General features: G+C 47.2%; 2 protein-coding genes across 3 annotated transcripts in view; both read left to right on the top strand.

The window, feature by feature from the left end:
- The first annotated feature begins 404 nt into the window (after positions 1-404).
- On the top strand, positions 405-3515 carry TNFRSF17 (TNF receptor superfamily member 17). Its single transcript, XM_043560513.1, has 3 exons — positions 405-711; positions 1061-1192; positions 3001-3515. Exons 1-3 carry the CDS (start codon positions 594-596, stop codon positions 3279-3281), a joined length of 531 nt encoding a protein of 176 aa, XP_043416448.1. The 5' UTR covers positions 405-593; the 3' UTR covers positions 3282-3515.
- Positions 3516-7724: 4209 nt separating this feature from the next.
- Positions 7725-18548, top strand: part of SNX29 (sorting nexin 29) — a 500693-nt gene continuing 489869 nt past the window's right edge. For both annotated transcript variants that reach the window (XM_043560511.1, XM_043560512.1), the window contains exon 1: positions 7725-7822. In XM_043560511.1, the coding sequence (XP_043416446.1) occupies positions 7816-7822 (7 nt within the window). In that variant the 5' untranslated portion in view covers positions 7725-7815. The remainder of the gene's footprint in view (positions 7823-18548) is intronic.

Here is an 18548-nt window from a genome sequence, read left to right as displayed (position 1 = left end):
TTCACGGGTCGGAAATGTGGGAGCCGAGCTTGACTCCTTTTTCCCTTTTTCACAGGCCATCAGCTTTTACTACGCTCCGTGGTTGAGTGGATTTCTATTCCCCCCACCCCGCAGTTAGATTTTAAGTTCTTAAGGGGCACAGACCTCATCTCATCTATCTCCCTGGAGCCGATCACACAGCACAGCTCTTCAACAGATGGGCCCAAAACGGTTTTCAAACCTTTCTGCCTGACGCCTCAGGCTTGCCTGCCGTCTTGCAACTGTCACCTGGCTTATTTATAGACATTTCCTCTATAAATAAGCAGTTTCTGTTTCAGGTCTGGTTTGTCCTTGGTATTTCCACTCTACCTCTTGCCCCACCCCTAGGTCTCAAACTTAGAATCCGGAATTGGAGCTGGTATTCAAATCCTTCACCACAGTACGGGGAGATAGCCCCCGCAAGAACTAAGTCATCGTGGTGAAGTTCTTTTTCACCCTCGACACCCTAGCTGCTGTCGTTAACGTTTGCTGCGGACTTCTTGACGAGATTTTACTTGTCCTTCCATGCTGTTTGTTCTGAGGTTTGCTTCTTTCTTTTTGCGATCCAGTTCCGGATGGCTCAGCCGTGCTTCCAAAATGAATATTTTGACAGGTTGCTTAATGTTTGCAAACCTTGTCACCTTCGATGTCTTAATACCCCTCCCTCACCATGTCAGCGATATTGCAGCGCAAGTAAGTAGTTCCGCTTAAACAATTAATTCATTCGTGTCAAGGAGTTTCTCTACGTCGGCTCTTTACTCAAAGAATAAACGTTACAGGAAAGATGGCGAGATCGGAATCAAAAAGTGCAAGGAAACAAGGCGAGCCTTTAACTGCCAAGCAGAGCCAAGTAATTATTCAGAAGTGAACTCAGTTTTATTCGGCACTGTTAGCAACAGAGGTTTTACCGACTCTTCTAATTGTTATTTAGAATCTACAAATCCGTGCTGACGAATTAGGGGGATTGGAGGACAGATCACCTTTGCTGGATGTGGATATCCCGTTGTCAGTTCATTATCTCTCTGATATTGTTTTAATGCAGTGAAAGGAACAAATACAATTCTCTGGACCTGTCTGGGCCTGAGCTTGACAGTTTCTTTGACGGTTTTCGTGTTGATGTTCTTGCTAAGGAAGATGAGGTCTGAACCATCAAAGGACGCATTTAAAAACACAGGTTGGTTTGATGGTCCCTCTTTGAAATCTATTTCCAAGAGCTGGCTATTGTGAGTTTCAGTTCCTCGTCCTTTTTTCATGTTATTTCATTTGGTTAGAGTCCTTTTGAGTGTGTTAGAGGACAGTTAGGTTAAATGAACTTTTGGCGTTTTCCGTGTTTGTATCTTCTCTGGAGGTACCCTACAATGTCAGCCTTCCCCCAGATTCTTCCCTTGGTAATTACTCTTTTGAAGTACTGAGGTTTTCTTGGCAAACATCCAGCTCTTTGACCAAAGTTCGCACCTTGACTGGATGTGCAGAAACTGCTAGCCAGGTTGACGACCATCAGGAAAAAATGTATTTGGCAAGATCCCTGGCCATATTTTTAATGCAAATGTTAAGTGCTATTTGCTTGGGTGAACATTTTGCTGCCCAAACGATGCTAGAAATGAATAATAACCAGTTGTCGTTAGATTGTTTGAGGAGTCATTTCAAAGATTATTATCTTTATTAGGCGGTAGAGAAGCGGCCTCAGAGAGATGAATGCTCTACTTAAGGGCTTTTTAAGAAAAAAATATTTCCGTAGCACCTTTGTCTGTGATCTGATCCCCCAACACTTTGCAGCCATTGGCTTATTTGCTTATGCACTTATTTTCCGTCCATAACCCGTAAAGCACTCACCTCATTTGCTTCCTAGTGCAGTGAAGAGTTGGATGGCTGTTTTACATAATTTATTCATTTTTAATTTTCCCCCCTCCCCCCTTCCCGTCGGGGTCTGAGAGACAGGTGGGGAGTGACTTTAAGTAGAACATTTTGGGAGATGGAGTTATTCTGTGGCAGCTTGGAGAAGTAGTGAAACTTGCCTTCACAGGCATATAAATGGGGACATAATAGAAACTCCTACCTTACGTGATCATGAAAGATTCATGATAAAAAAATTTGATATGCTACCAAGTGCTCTGTAAGAGAAGCATCTTTACTTTGAATTCTGAAGTGTGGCCCAAAGGCTGGGTTTGGTGTGCTAGAACATATGGTAATTTGTCACCTTCCATGTGTCAAGTGGGGCCTCAATGCCTCCAAGGGCCAAGTGGGTATCCAGTGAATGCAGTGGGCCAGGTGGAGACTTCAGCCGTGGATGCCCTTCTGAAGGAGACTGGTGCTCTTGACTCTGGCCATTTGTTTCCGTGGAGGAATGTTAGCTCCAGGTTGCCATGTTTTATTGTTGTTGTTGTTTTAAAGAGACCAATCCCCTAGATTTGCATGTGACACCTCTGGAATTTTTTAAACTCTTTTAGAAATTATTTATTTATTAAAAACAGTTTTAATGTTTACTTATTGTTGAGGGAGAGACAGGTGGGGAGGTGGGGAGAGAGGGGGGGGAGAGAGAGGACATGAGCGGGCGAGGGGCAGAGAGATAGGGGGAGACACAGAATCGGAAGCAGGCTCCAGGCTTTGAGCTGTCAGCCCAGAGCCCGACGCGGGGCTCGAACCCACCAACCGTAAGATCATAGCCTGAGCCGAATTTGGACACTCAACTGACTCAGCCACCTGGCGCCCCCCCCCCCCTTGTAAAAAACATCTCTTGATTTCTAAACGTGGGCCAACAGAACATGTAAGCAAACACTTAAAAACACTGTGTGGCCTAAACAGACTCTGTCTCCAAACCCGCTGTGGCCCGTCGGTTCGTGACTTCTAGTGCAAACATACTCACTTGTTTTGTAGATCTGTCTGCATTGCTTTGAGCCCTAATGTGTGTTGCTGAGACTGTCGTGACCCACCTGTCAACCACCTGGGGAGTTCAGGTTAACGGTTCTGTTTCCGCATCACCAGGATCGGCTCTCCGGAACGAGGCAGAGGCTGACCAACGCGAGAGCCGTGAGAGCAGGACTGGAGCGAAAGTACTCCTCTCGAGGGGTCTGGAGTACACAGTCGAAGAATGTACCTGTGAAGACTGTGTCAAGAACAAATCCACGGTCGATTCTGACCATTCCTTTCCGCTCCCGGCTATGGAGGAAGGTGCAACCATTCTCGTCACCACGAAAACAAATGACTACTGCAATAGCCTGGTAGCTAGTGTCACAGAGATGGAAAGATCCATTTTTACCAGATAATTGACCATGTCGCCTGGTATCGAGCTGCTTTGAGCATCTTTTGTCAGAAGGCAGGAGGGCGATGTATCCCATCTCTTTAGGATGATTGTATGTGTCAGTTGCCGATAGAGCTTTTTTGGTCCTGTAATTCCCGCCAATCGTTATGTTGGCTATACTTCCCTACTTCATTGTTGGGAGCCTAACTGCGTAAATTTCCTTGGTTTCACGATTAAATTCTTGACTCACTGAAAAAAAGCCCTGCAGTGTGTAAATCGCATAGTCACACATTTCTCTGGTAGCCACCTTCTCTCCTAGACCTGCACGCATACATTTAAGGCCAGATTGGAATTTTCTCTTTATTATTAAAGGGAAGCAAGGTTGTTCTATGTACTCCTGTAGGTAGGAGGAGCCTAGAGTCAACCACAGTAATTTAGTGCGCGAGGCAGGAGTGCAAGGTTCCTGACCTTGTAAGCTTCCAGCTTAATGGAGACATCAGGCATTATTATAATTGTGTAAATAAACGTGGAACCACAAACTGTGACAAAGGCATAGTAGGTATCACTTTCAGAACCCGAATGCAGGTAGTAATAATTATAACTAAAACCTAGCCTAATGTGCCAGGAATGTTCTATATGCTTTGCCTGTACTCACTCCCTTAATGCATACAGCAAATCACAAAGTATGTGGATGATTATTATCTCCACGTTATAGATGATGGCAAAGACGTTTTATAGATGTTAAGTCAGAGCAACTTAACATAAGCAGTAAATGGCAGAGCCAGGATTTAAACCCAGGCGTCCTGATCTTTTTCTCTTTTCTTTTCGTATCAGTTTAAGTCCATGTGAATTCTCCCAAATCTTTTTTGGGCTACAATTTTAGTCATTACTGGGGAGCATTCCTCTCCCGGGGTTGTTTATAAAGGTCCTGGGGTGCTATGGAAAGGTTATGCAACAGGTGATGCCTTCTGGTAATGTTGACTTTGATCATTAAGATGCTCACTGGTACACCGAGCATAGATCTCTTGGGGCATTGTGACTTTTGTGTCAGGTTTGGGATATGGGCTTCCATTTGGGGCCCATAATGGTTCCATTCTAGGCTCTTGAGGGCTACGGGAGACAATACAGTACAGTGGTTAAGGCATTGGCTCTCGGAGCCAGACTGCCTGGGTGTGAATCCTGGCTCTGTTGCTAGAAGTTATAAATGGTGGGTGACTGTGTGAAAGTGACTTACACACTTGGGCCTCAGTTTCCCCATCTGTAAAATGGGAATGATAATAGTATCTCCTTATAAGATTGTCTTAAGGATTGAATGAAAACACACTGACACACCCAGTTGTATACACACGTGTACATATATTTTTTCCATGAAAGTTATCTGGTTCATAATCTTTTGAGTCAGTTATGCTGCTGTAATGATTAGTCCCTTTGAGTTGTAGTATCTCTGAGAGCAGGCATACGTTCCCTTTTAATATACGGAACGTGGCTCCTAGTTTCTCACAGACCCTTTTCCTTCTCCCCTCCCCCCCCAGTACAATCTCTTCAATAAGTAGTTTTTCAAGGCCAAGAAGAGTTGTAGACTTTAAGCTTTTGATTCTTGGTCTTTGAGGACCGGGCTAAAATCTCGGAAAAGAGGAATCACAGTATTTAAAGGGGGTGAGTGGAGAGTGGAGGCAGAAGACATAAAGCACAAACTGCAACGTCAATGACTTACCCTGCGTCAAGTGCCAAGGAGAAAAGGCACAGAGTGCTACGAGGGGGTCTAACAAGTTAGGCTCACAACAGCTCCATGAAGCAGGTGTGCATTGCCTTACTGAAGGTTCCAGAGGCAGGTGGACCTAATTGGGGTGGGGGTGTGCAGGGGGTAGATCTACACACAGACTCTTCAGAATAACAAGTTTATTTATTTAGAGAGAGAGAGAGAGAGAGAGAGAACGAGAGAGAGGGAGCAGGGGAGGGGCACAGAGAGAGGGAGAAGAGAGAGAGAATCCCAAGCAGGGAGCCCGGCACAGGGCTCAATCTCACAAATCATGTGACAGTGCCCTGAGCCGAAATTCAAGTTGGATGCTTCACGGACTCAGCCACCCAGGTGCCCTTCTTTTTCCTTTAAATTTTTATTTAAATTCTAGGTAGTTAACATACAGTGCAATATTGGTTATCAGTAGAATTCAGTGATTCATCACTCACAAACAACTCAGTGCTCATCATACGTGCCCTCCATAATACCCAGCCCCCACCCACTTGTCTCCCATCAACCCTCAGTTTGTTCTCTATCCTTAACAGTCTCCTATGGCTTATTTCCCTCTCTCCTCTTGTCTGGTGGGTTTTTGGGTTTTTTTTTTGTTTTTTTTTTTTAATTTATTTTTGGGACAGAGAGAGACAGAGCATGAACGGGGGAGGGGCAGAGAGAGAGGGAGACACAGGATCGGAAACAGGCTCCAGGCTCCGAGCCATCAGCCCAGAGCCCGACGCGGGGCTCGAACTCACGGACCGCGAGATCGTGACCTGGCTGAAGTCGGACGCTTAACCGACTGCGCCACCCAGGAGCCCCTGTTTTTTTTTTTTTTAAAGTATTTTCATCTTTACGTTCTCTCAGTCCCTACACATAGCCATATTTTGCATGTTTGTAATCATGGCATACAGACTAATTTGCGTGGGCTTTTTCTTACTTAATGTATTATCATTGGCTCTTCTCTGGGTTTCCGACTTTATAATTAGCATTTTCAACTACTCCAAGAGATTCCTTGTGAAGTGGGCCATGATCTGCTTAGCTCTTCTGTAGCTGGGCTTCGGTGCTTTCCCCTCTTCCACTATCATATTATTACTTTTTTAAGTTTATTTGTTTATTTTTGAGAGAGACAGAGAGTGTGAACAGGGGAAGGAGGGAGGGGGAGAGGGAGGGAGGGAGGGAGGGGGAGAGAGAGAGAGAGAGAGAGAGAGAGAATCCCAAGCAGGCTCTGCAATGTCAGTGCAGATCCCGGTATGGGGCTGGAACTTACGGAACTGTGAGATCATGACCTGATCTGAAACCAAGAGTCGGATGCTTACCGGACTGAGCCACCCAGGTGCCCCCCACTATCATAAATAATGCTGCCTGACAACCTTCTCCAAAGAGCCCTTGACCTCTGTTGAACCCGAAAGATCAATGGGGCCAGAGGTTTTGTGCTGAGAGGCAGCGTAGTAGGAAGACCAGCCGGCTGTGCATCACACAGAACTGGGCTGGAATTCCGGCTCCATTTCCCTGTGGGGTCTGGTCTCTCAATTCAGTGTTCTTAACTGTGGGTCAAGATTTATCAGCGGATCAATCAACGGTCTCAGTCAGCATGAAAGAAAGAAAGAAAAAAAAAGAAAAAGAAAGAAAGAAAGAAAGAAAGAAAGAAAAAAAGAAAGAGAAAGAAAGAAAGAAAAAGAAAAACAGGAGAGAATACACTACCTACAGAACTTTGTTAAAACGTCTCCTTTAACCACGCATGCGTGTACTGGGTTGTGACGTAAAATACATTGTTATTCCCAGTTGAGGGCAGGACAAAGAGGAAAATTGCCCTTTTAGCCTTTCTGGGTCCTTTCTCCCCAATCTGTAAAATGGGCAGTAACCTGGGCTTTATATTACGCGCACGTGTTGGCACATCATTCATCCGCCTTCATCTCCGATGCCACCACCGTAGCCCCAGGCGTATTATTTCTCGCTGGGCAACTGACTCAAATGGCTTCCTAACCAGCCGCCTTCTTTCCAGCCTGTTCCACTAAAACTCATTCTCAATCCGGGAAGAGCGATCGTCTTAGCACCTAATTCAGATCGTGTCACTCTTCTGCTTCAATTCTTGCGATCCTTCTAGTTCCCCTACCTACGTAGGAGCTACACAGAACACAGAAGGGTCCAGGCCCCTCAGCACGGCCCTCAAGGCCCTCCGCCCAGTTCTCCTATCTCCTCTCTTTGAACACTCTCTTCTCACCCACCCTCTGGCTCCAGTCAACCCGTCAAGTCAAGGCCTTGGCGTTTGCCGTTCCTTCTGGAACATTTTTCCTGCGCCATCTTCCCCGACCGTCTCCCAGCCATCATCCCGGTCTGGACTCAAAGGTCGACTCCTTAGAGGCGCCCTCCAGAACCGTCCGCCTCCCCCGTTCCCACGCTTTGGCCCATTCCCCTTTTTTATTTCCCTTCTCAGCTCCTATTACTCTCTGGAAAGGTGTTGGCCCATTTCTCGTGGCCTGGCCACGGTCTCCCGACGGGGCTGTGGGCCCAGGAGGAAAGCGTTGCTCCCGCACTACCGCGTGGCCCTGCGGGCGCCTCTAACCCGTCCCGGCCCCCGCCGCCCCGCCGCCCCGCCGCCCCGCCGCCCCGCCGCCCCGCCGCCCCGCCGCCCCGCCGCCCCGCCGCCCCGCCGGCTCCCCTGTTTACCTTCCGGGTCGGTGGGCGGGTCCGCGGCGGCGGCGCTCCACTTCCGGGGCGGGGCGGGCGGGCGGGGCGGCGCGCTGTCTCCCGGCCTGTCTGGAGCCCGGCGGCGGCAGTGGCGGCAGCGGCGGCAGCGCGGCGCAGGCACCGGCCCGGGAGCAGCACCATGAGCGGTGAGTGGCGGCCTCGCCGCTGTCACCCGGCCGGGCCGCCCCGGCTCCCGCCGCTCCAGCTGCACACTCCGGCCCCCGAGCCCCCGCATCCCGCCCGCCCGCCGGCCGACCCCGTCCCGTCGCTCGCAGACCCCTGTGTACGCCCGGGGGCTGGACCCTGGTCACCTGCACTTCTCTGGCGACCCGAGCCCAGGCACTCCCAGCCCCCAGCCTCCCGTCCACCACTTAGCCCGCTCCTGGACACCTGTCTCCAGACCTCCAGTCTCTCCCAGCGCTCCGACCCCCGTGCCCAGTCACCACTCTCCCCGTCCTCAGTCCCCCGGGTCTCAGTCCCTCCTAACTCCTGGACGCCCCCAGTCCCAGCTTCAGCTCCAGGGCCCTCGGCTCCCTCACCATTCCCGCTTCCCAGGCCCCGTGTGTGCGGTCCCTCCAGTCTCCAGGCAGGCAGGGAGGGTGTCGTCTCCAGACACTCTTAGCTTGCTGGCCCCCGAGCCCCCGTGGCTGTCGGTCCCCAGAGGACTGTGAGTGCTCCAGCCTCTTTGTCTTCCCCGCGCCTCCCATTCCCTTGCGCCCTGTCCCCCGGTGCTTTGCTGTCCCAGTCCCCAGTGGTTCCCAGTTACTCGCTCAGTTTCCCTACTGGCCCTTGCTTCTTACATTTTGGTTATTATTATTATTATTATTATTATTATTATTATTTGTTTCATACTCCCGCCCCTTTCACTTCTTTTCCTAGCTCCTCTGAGGTCTCCTTGGCCCTGTCCTGCACCCCCTTCCCTTCTGGGTCCACACCGAACCCATCTGGGGACCAACGCGTCGCAGGTCCCAGCCCACCCCCCTCCCGCCCGCAGGGAGGGGTGTGGTTTTGGTGGGGAGGCCGGGAGTGGGAGGGAGGTGGGTGTGGACAGCTCGTCCTCGGTGTTTCTGAAGTTTAGTCCCTAGACTTGGACGCGTGTTCTCAGCCCTTTTCTGAAGCGGTCTGTCGGTGTTTTGGTGCTAAGTCATTCCTGGGTGGTGGTGGACGTTCAGAGTGACTCCGGGAAGCCTCTCAGCCCGCCCTGACTGGGATCTGCATTTTCTTAGGAGGATCCGCCTACCCTTTCCCTGCCTGTTTTCCTCTGAACTGTGGGATTGCCTCTGAAGTGTCCCTGCATTCCCCCCCCCCCCCCCCCCCCCGCCCGTAGCCCTAGCCTTTCACCCAGGCATTTCTGGAGTTTGGGGGGTGGGGGCAAAGAGGTGAGGACGTGTCTCTCTTAGTTTTTAACGTTTGAGTTATCTCCATGGGTCACTTTTTTTTTTTTTTTTTTTTTTTACAAGACATGCGCCTTTTGTTTTGCCTTTCAGAGCAAGATGTGTGAAATTGTTGGTCCTGGTGAGGGAGCTGGGAAGGGGGTTTCCTGGGAGATAGGCCAGCTTCTGTTGTCAGAGCAAATGATTTTTGGCCCAATTAAAGTTTCTGGCCCCTGAATGTCAGTGATCCTGCAGCAAAGATGTGATGAGCTGGTTTCCACCCAGGAGATAATACACCCTGGTGTAAGTGCGGGCCCTGGATGGAGCTAGACAGCCTGAGTTCAAATCCTGACTCTGCTATAAAAAGCTGTGTGATTTGGCCATTCTGGAAGTCCCAGCAAAATGGGGGTAGATAATAGTACCTGTCACCTAGTTGTGTTGCGATGACTAAATAACTCTACCGGGTTATTGGTACTGTGCTTCGTGTGGTGTGTAGATGGGAACTTAGTGCGGTTGTTGTGGAGGTAAGGACCCAGCCGAGGCTCAGGTGGGGTGATTTTCTGACCCAGCTCTGAGACAAGGGCTGGGGCTAACTACTCCTTAAAAACCTCTTGCTTTTAATATAACCAAGGAGACTGTGCCTCAAATTCTGGACCATTCTCGGGCCTTGATCCCAGGTGCCAGTGAAATTGACAAGCCAAGGGAAATTGATCAATGTAGCCTTCAAAAGCCAACTTAATACCAAAGATAAGGACGTTTTAAAATTTATTAAAAAAAATCATTACAAAAGGAAACCAACAGATGGCTTTTTAAGGAAGAAGTGTTCAGGATGGATGACAGCCTTCTTTTGGAAAGATTGTAATTGAGGCAGAAAAAATGGTTGCTGAGGGCAGAAGGGAAGTCCGAGGTATTTTCAATTTTTTTCTTTCCCCTAGTTTTATTGGCAAATAATTGACATACATCACCGTAAGTTTAGGGCGAGCAGCGTGATTGCCATTTATCGTGAAATGATTACCTTGATGGGTTCAGCTAACATCCATCTTCTTTGGATACAATAAGAAAATAAGAACATTTTTCTCTTTGCGATTAGAGCTCTTAGGATTTCCTGTCGTAGCTCTTTTTCTAGATATCGTACAGCTGTGTTGACGTGTTGTCCTTGACATCTCTAATGCGTACATATCTTATAACTGGACTTCTGTAACTTTTGACCCCCATTCTCCAGTTACCCCTTCACGTTTCTTTTTTTTTATTTTTTAATTTTTTTTTAATGTTTATTTTTGAGAGAGAGAGGGAGAGGCAGAGCACGAGCGGGGGAGAGACAACACAAGACACAATCCGAAGGAGGCTCCAGGCTCTGAGCTGTCAGCACAGAGCCCGATGCAGGACTTGAACCCATGAACTGTTGAGATGGTGACCTGAGCCAAAGTAGGACACTTAACCAACTGAGCCACCCAGGTGCCCCGCCCCCCTTCACGTTTCTTGAGAATACAGTTAAAACAAGGTTTTCTCACCCTTGGGGTTGATGATTGGGCACCATAAAATAATGTTGCATGGAAGTATGTCTTCTCTTCCCTCTGTCCTTCCTTTTTTTTTTAATAGAAAATTTCAAACATCTCTAACGTGGAGAGAATAGTCTAATGAGCACTTACCATCTCATGATCACTTTCCCTTTGTACCTATCTATTTCTTACTTCTGTCCCAGTTTATTTTGAAGCAAATCCCAGACACTGACCGGATCCTTTCATCTGTTACTATTTTAATGTGTATCTCTAACATATTGGGACTCTTTTAAAAAAAAATTTAGCTCAATTTCATTATCATACCTGTAAGAAATTAGCAGTAATTCATTAACAGCACATATTCAAGATTCAAATTTCCATGATTGCCTTATAATTTTAGAGTTTTTTTTTTAAGACTCAGGATCTAAACAAGGTTTAAACAATGCAGATTGTTGTGTTTTTTAAGTCTTCAAATCTCTCTCTCTCTTTTTTAGTTTAATTGCTATCTTTTTAGTGTTTAGTATATTCACAGAGTTGTGCCTGCATCAGCATAATCGGATTTAGAACATTTTCATCAGTCCAGAAAGAAATGCTGTACCTCTTAACTGTGGTTCCTCATTCTCCCTCCCCTTAGCCCCAAGCAACCACTAATCTACTCTACCTATGGATTTACCTATTGCCAATGTTTCATATAGATTGAGTCATACAATATGTAGCCTTTTGTGTCTGGCTGTTTTCACTAAAAGTATCCTTCTAAACTTTGCCACAGTGTAGCATGGAACTCAGGTTCATTCCAGCTTGTGTTTGAATAACATCTCATTGTTCTCTGTTTTGTTTAGCCATTCTTCAGTTGATGGACATTTGACTTGTTTCCACTTTTTGGCCCCTTTAGGAATAATGCTGCTGTGAACATTCACGTACAAGTTTTTGTGTGAGCGTATCTTTTCATTTCTCTCTGGTCGATATCTAAGAGCAGAATTGCTGGCCCCATCTGAGGAACGGTCAGACAGTTTTCCAAAGCAGCTGCACCATTTTCCATTCCCACTAGCGCTGCATGAAGGTTCTGGTTTCTTCACACCTTTGCCAACAGCCTTTTGATTATAGCCATTCTGAGTGGGTGTGAAGTGGTGCCTTTTTGTGGTTTTGATTTGCATTTCCCTAATGATCAATGATGTTGAGCATATTTTCATGAGCTTATTGGCTGTTTGTGTGTATCTTCTTTCGAGAAATGTCTGCTCAGATTCCTTTGTCCATTTTTAAATTGGGTTGTTTTTATTGTTGACCCGTAAGAATTCTGTATAGTTTCTAGGTACAAGTCCCTTAGATGTATTATTTATAAAAATGTCTCCCATTTTGTGTGTGTGTGTGTGTTTTAACTTTCTTGATATTGTCCTTTGGAGCAAAAAATCTTTTTTTTAGGGGTGCCTGGGTGGCTCAGTCGGTTAAGCATCTGACTTTAGCTCAGGTCACGATCTCACAGTTGGTGAGTTCAAGCCCCGTGTTGGGCTGTGTGCTGACAGTTCACAGCCTGGACCTTGCTTTGGATTCTGTGTCTGCATCTCTCTCTGCCCCTCCCCTACTCCTGCTCTGTCTCTCTCTGTCTCTCTCTCTCAAAAATAAATAAACATTAAATTTTTATTTTATTTTTTTTTAACTAATAGGTTGCCGTTTCATCTGTCTGTTTTTACCCCTTGCAATTTTTGATGAAGGAAATAGATTATGTCTTTGTGGGATTTTGCTGATTGCATCCTTTTGGTGTGGTTTGACATGTTTCTCAGTCTCTTGTATTTCCTGTAAATTGGCAATTAGACTCTTCTGTATTTTGTAGTTGAAAACGTTTGAGTCAGAGGTCAGCGGGTTTCAAGGCCAAATGCATTAAGTGCAAATAACCAGGAAGTGGAATGCCTAGGTAATGCGTACACAAGATAAATGGGTGTCGTGAGGCCGAACAACCCTGATGACCATTAACAGGGTAGATGAGACATATATGTGGTATGGTCACATGATGGAAAACCTCAAAGATGTTAAAAGGAATAAAATGGATTTATACATATCACTGTGGCTATATCTCAACATTAACGTTCTCTAAAAAGAAGCAGAGTGCAGGAATATACTAAAATATATACCTTGATGCACATTAAACCATGTGTATGAAACAATGTTTGTGGATTCGTATGTGTGTGTAGAGGTAACATAGCCAGTAGGAAGGATGCCTGCTACGTGTGGGTGGTTGTCGGAGGTTAATAGCTGGTCATGATTTATTTGTTTCTCTTTAAAGAATCTAGTAGGGAGGAATACTTACTTGATGACCAGCCTGCTCGAGCTAAGGAATTATGATTGCCAGATAATTCTTCTGCTCTTATTTGGAAAGTAGAACTTGAAGGACCAGAAAGTCATGGTTCTCAAGCTTTTTTTTTTTTTTTTAAGACTGTTTGAAGGACCTTGATGCTCATTTCCATCAGTAATTAGTCTGTCAAGGATCTTTAAGTTAGTTAAGACGCTAAAAACCCTGTTTCAAGGGTGGGGAAAGCTAAACCTAGAGAGGTCACATATGTCCGAGTTTGGGGCTTCGTGGGTCATTTGCTGCTGTTTCTTGCCTGATGTTTATGTACATTTTGGCAGCTTTATCTTGTTTTTCTGGAATGTTGAGGCTCATGGTTTTCTCTCTGGCATTGACTGGGTTATTTTCAGCAGTAGCTTGTGTTTGGGATGAAGAATCAGCTGAGCGAGTGAATGGAAAAAAAGAATGTGTGTGGTTTTCATTCAAAGAAAAAAGTGATGATATCAACTTTTTTCCCCTCTAATGAAGGCATTGGGTTGATCTGTTATGGCAGATTGCAAGAAGTAAGTGTTCTACTGTCAGCAAATATTTGACCATGTCCTGTGCTAGTAAGTGGCAATGGACTAAAACCCATTGACATCACCTCTCCTGCTTCCTTGTTGTAACCAATAGGAAACTAAGTTCTTAGAGTTCTTAAAATATGGGAACTAAAATCTAAGAATCTGTGGCCTTCTCTGAATTCTGGCAAATGTAAACATGATTCTAGATAAAGGATAAAGCGCCTTCCATCCCGCTGCCCTCTTGTCTCAATGGGGGTGAAAAGTGGTTCTCGAGAGAGAAAGAAATTTTAATGTTATGTGGGAAACACAGATATGTATGCAGTATGTAAACAGATATACAGTGTATTTGCGGTATTGAAATTTCATGGAGGGATGATTAAAAAATTGTCTGAACGAGATCTGAAGGGGGAAGGTAACGAATAAAGGGTTGAGCAACACTGATAAGAGCTGAAGTAATTTTACCATTACTCTAGAAATTTGCATTTTGCTTTTACCCTTAACATTTTTGGGTAAAGCTTTGCCACATTGCTACATGATCTTTGTATTGATCACTTTTGTAGGCTTCATAACCCATCAATCCATCTACCTGCTTGTAGTATAATTTTTTAAAAACATGTTTTTTTAAATTTATTTTTGAGAGAGAGAGAGCATGAACAGGGGAAAGGCAGAGGGAGAGAGAGAGAGAGAGAGAGAGAGAGAGAGAGAGAGAGAGAGAGAGAGAATGAATCTGAAGCAGGCTCCAGTCTCTGAGCTGTCAGTGCAGGGCCGGACGCAGGACTTGAACTCACAAACTGTGAGATCATGACCTGAGCTGAAGTCGGCTGCTCAACTGACCAAGCCATCCAGGTGCCCCACATGTAGCGTAATTTTTAAACCATAGTATTTGATTCTACTTTTGGAAACTTAGCTTATTTTCCTTTTTCTTTCTTTTTTTGGTTCTTATTATAAATAATGATGCATTATTATAAATAATGATCCTTTTGATTGATATGTCCTTAGGATGATTTCCCTGAAGTAGCTGTAACATGGAAATGTGGATAGTTCTTGATTGTTCTTGCTTTCGAAGTGGTTGCAGTAACTTGAAATGCTGCTGGAAGGCGTGAGGGCTCAGGTGGCCACAGAGCCTGGCCAGAAATTCAGGGTTCAACATTCAGCAGACATTTACCGAATGACACTTTGATGCTTCATCCGTCACTTAGCAGAGGGCTGCACTGTTGGTGTCTGTGGAAGCACATGGAATGAATGGACCAAAAGGTTTTGTGGGAGTAACGGACATGTCAGCCAGGACTCCTCAGTTGCCTGTGGCAGAAGTTGATCTGGGAAAAGCTGGAGTTTAAAACATCTTGCAATGGAGAGGTCTAGGGATAGGACTGTCCTCAGGCCCAGTTGCATTCTGGTGCTGAGAGCATCATTAGGACGACCTTTCTGTCTGTTTCAAAACTCCACTTTCCTCTTGGTTGGCTTCTCCTTCAGCAGCCTCTGTCTACCCCGTGGAGGCAAGATGCCTGCCCGCAGCTCTCGGGTCACAGCCTACCGTGTAGCAACACCCAAGCAGAGGGTGGGCCTCTTTCCCAGTTGCTCCCGCAGAAGTGCTGGGGCTGACTCACAGCAGTCTGGCAGGCTATGTGGTCATCCTGGAACCCATCGCTGTGGCTCTTGTTGGCCGGGTCTGGGTCGCATGCCCAGTCCAGAGACCGAGGGTGGCATCTGACTACTTGTTGTCTGGATAGAGGAGGAACTGACGGGAGAGGGCTGTGAGGAAGGTGGGTTGTGAGCAGAGACCTGAGGGAGGGGAAGGGTTGCTCCTGAGTTTTGCTCCTGAGCAGCTGAAGGCGGGTAAGCCTTGCCTCTCACTGAGGTGGGGAGGGTGGCGGAACATCAGTTTGGGGCGTGGGCGGTAGCAGTCGGAAGCCTTAGGGGGAGTGAGGACTCTTCCTGGGCCCTGACTTCTGCTTGCCTCTCTGGGAGCCCTCCAGGGGTCTGGCTCTGGTGCTTTGCCCGTCGCCCCTGCAGCGCCCTGCTGGGCTGTGCTCCCTCCAGGCTTTACTTAGAGGGAACCTTGTCCATCGCATCTTATTTTTCCTTGCCTGTCTGCATGTTTTAGGATCTGCTCTTTTCTCCCTCATCTTAAAAAATAAATACATAAAAAATAAAAAAGCAAAAAACCCCAAATGACTTTAAAGATGATTGTGAATACATGGAATATCCCTATAGACATACCTTCCAAGAACATTAGGATATTTAGATTTTTAGTTATTGCACTTCTGTCTCTGCTCAGTGCATATGCATTTTACATAATTGCCTTGAGTCTACATCTGAATTAGTGTTTCCACTTACATTATAGCATTTATCCATGTGTCTTCCTGTCACCGTTATTTAAAAAGGCTGCATAACGTTCCACCAAATGGATGTACCATTGTAGGAAAAGAGAGTAAATTCCATTTATGATGTTCAAGGATAGAATTGGCAAGCGTTTTCTGTAAAGACCCAGATAATAAATATTTTCTGCTTTGTGGGCCATCTGGTCTCCATCCCAACTACTCATCCCTATTGGAGTATAAAAGCAGCAGAGGCAATCAATAAACGAAAGGATGTGGCTGTGTTCCAATAAAACTTTATTTAGAAGAACAGGCAGCAGCTGGATTTGCTGTGTTTGCTGACCCCCGTTCTAGAATACCCCAGGAGGAGTCTGAGTGCCCCTGATGCTGTGCTTGGGCTGTTACTGTGGCCTAGTGGCATCAAGTTGGGACTCAGTCCTGGATTGAACTCCCTGTGGAAGGACTTGAGCATGTTCTGGAACTTCTCTGACTCTTAATTCCCTCATCCGAAGATGCAAGTTAAAGCAAGCGATGGACCTGTAGTTCCTTAGTATTTGGAGCATAGAGGAACTGGTGAAATAGTCACTTCTTCCTTTTCTCATTTCCCCTCTTCCTCCTCTTTGGCTTAGTTTCCAGGGTGTCAGGAAGGTATTTGGATGTTTTGTTAACTTTTTGTGTGGACTTCCCCCTTGCTCTTCGGAACCTACTGCCGCCATACGTTGTTGGCAGTGAGTGCTGTGTGTGCCTGCTTCCCCACACTTTACCGGCAGTGGAGAATTGCATCCTCAGTGTTCCTTGGTGAATTGACTAGTTATATAATGGCAACATGTGGCAGCTAATTTGGTAGGTTTGTAATTTGCATTTCTCCAGCCGTGAGGGAAGATTCATTTTCCCTTCAGAGTGCTTGCACAGTGCCATTATAGTGTTTTTTTGTAAGCAGAGACTGGCAAACTGTGCCGGGCACCTGTGTTAACGTTAATAAAGTTTTATTGGAACACAAGCACATCCGTTCATTGACTCTCGATAACAACTGCTTTCGCTGTCCGGTGCCAGAATTGAGTGGCCGTGACAGAGAGACCTTATGGCTTGCAAAGCCTAAAATATTCGCCATCTGTTCTTTACGGAAAATGTTTGCTGAGCCCTGCTCTAGAGTGAATTCTTTGCCTGTTGATGAATATGCTGTTGACTTAGTCTTTGATCTTAGACATCACAAGGCCACTTGGATGGCCTGAGGCCATCTCTCTGCCTTGAAGCAGAGCCTGCCCCTTTCCATTGTGTGGTGACGACACTCTGTCCTTTTGTCCTGGCCCAGCTGTGCCACTTTACCCCACAGTACAGGGAGCTAGCGCCTGGACTTTGGGGAAGAATGGAGTCTGTTTTATCCCTTCGTGCGCAAACGCTGAGCAGACAGAACGGCTGCTTCACTCCACCCGTTACCCCCGCGTGGGGCTGCTGCCGTGTCCTGGCTCGCTGCGTCTTCTCCATTTAAAGCAGCCACTTGGGGAGCCACAGAACCTAACCCCAGAGCCCTGACTCGACCACTGTTGAGCTCCTTGCATGAGTGGGGGCGTATTGACGCTGGCTCCCCCCCTGAGCGAGAAGGCTCACAGTCAAGGATAGGCGTGTGCCAGGAGATTTCTGATTCCCCATAATCCTTTGTGTGGTGGCGATTATACCAGGGGTGTGGTGTGGCTGCAGGGTCGTGGGGACACCCTGTAGAGAACAGTGTATTGTGCCGGGGCAGGGAGGTTTCTCACAGAAGGTGACACTTGAGCCGGCCACTGGGAGGTTGGTTTGTCTTTAGTGGCCCTTTGTGGAGTCCCTTTGCCTGCATGCAAGCTGGGCTGCCCGAGGTTAGCCTGGTCTTGTGGAGGCTGGAAGGCCTGGGTGTTGGGGTCCAGCGTTGGGGCATTCTTCCTGGGACAAGGGATCGATGTCTCCAAACCTCGGTTCCTTTATCCGTTAGGAAGGGGTCACGAGCACACATCTCATGGGTGGATATAAAGGTTTAATGTGTATCTCAGAACAGATTTGTAGCAGATCTGGCCTCTGGGTGTCTTGTGTTTGGTTCAGGCAGAGGTGGCTGAAACACTGCTGTAAAATTAGGTGCCAACTGACGGACGTGAAGATCTGAGTTTCTGTCTCCTTTGAAAAACCACAAGGTGGGGCAACTGCATGTTGGTGTTGCTGTGCGGTGCTGTCCCCTGTGCGGTGCTGTCCCCTGTGCGATGCTGTCCCCTGTGCGGTGCTGTCCCCTGTGCGGTGCTGTCCTCCGGAGCCCGGTAGCAGCTGCCGTCTCTCCAGAGGCACCCCTCAGCCCCTTCCTGTCCCTCTTTTCTGCCCTCCCTGCCCACTGCACTCGTTTCCATCCTGCGCCTGACCTTGGAGGCGTGGGGGTTGGGAGGGAAGATCTGATGTCGGGCTTGTATGTGCCTCTCTGGCCTATACGAGGCCGGCCTTTGTGCCCATTCTCTCTTGCTTCCGCTTTGGAGTGGTGGTGGGTTTTTGGGCATCGTGGAAACTAAACAAACAACGGCACTAAACTCTCCACTGGGCTGAGAGGGCCAAGCATCCTGTGTGCCTGCAAACATGAGCGAGCCGGCCTTGCAGCGGTGGCCACGCGTTGGTGGTGTACCTGTCCCTTGCCAGGCTCTGATGTGGGCCGTTGGTTATAGGGTGAGGGAAGATGAAGGGGTGGGTCTGGTCTATAGTCTTCCGGAAATCCCTAACGTGTAACCGTCTTACTGCTTACTGGGTAGCCATAACGTCTAGAAACACAGACAGTGTTGTGTTAATTTTTAAAACCTCCATCTGATTAATTCTGCTAGGGCAGTGGTTGGC

Source organism: Prionailurus bengalensis, chromosome E3 (genome assembly GCF_016509475.1).
Source record: "Prionailurus bengalensis isolate Pbe53 chromosome E3, Fcat_Pben_1.1_paternal_pri, whole genome shotgun sequence".
Lineage (NCBI taxonomy): Eukaryota > Metazoa > Chordata > Mammalia > Carnivora > Felidae > Prionailurus > Prionailurus bengalensis.
Note: the sequence above shows the minus strand (reverse complement) of the source record. Positions and strands in the feature narration are given on the sequence as shown.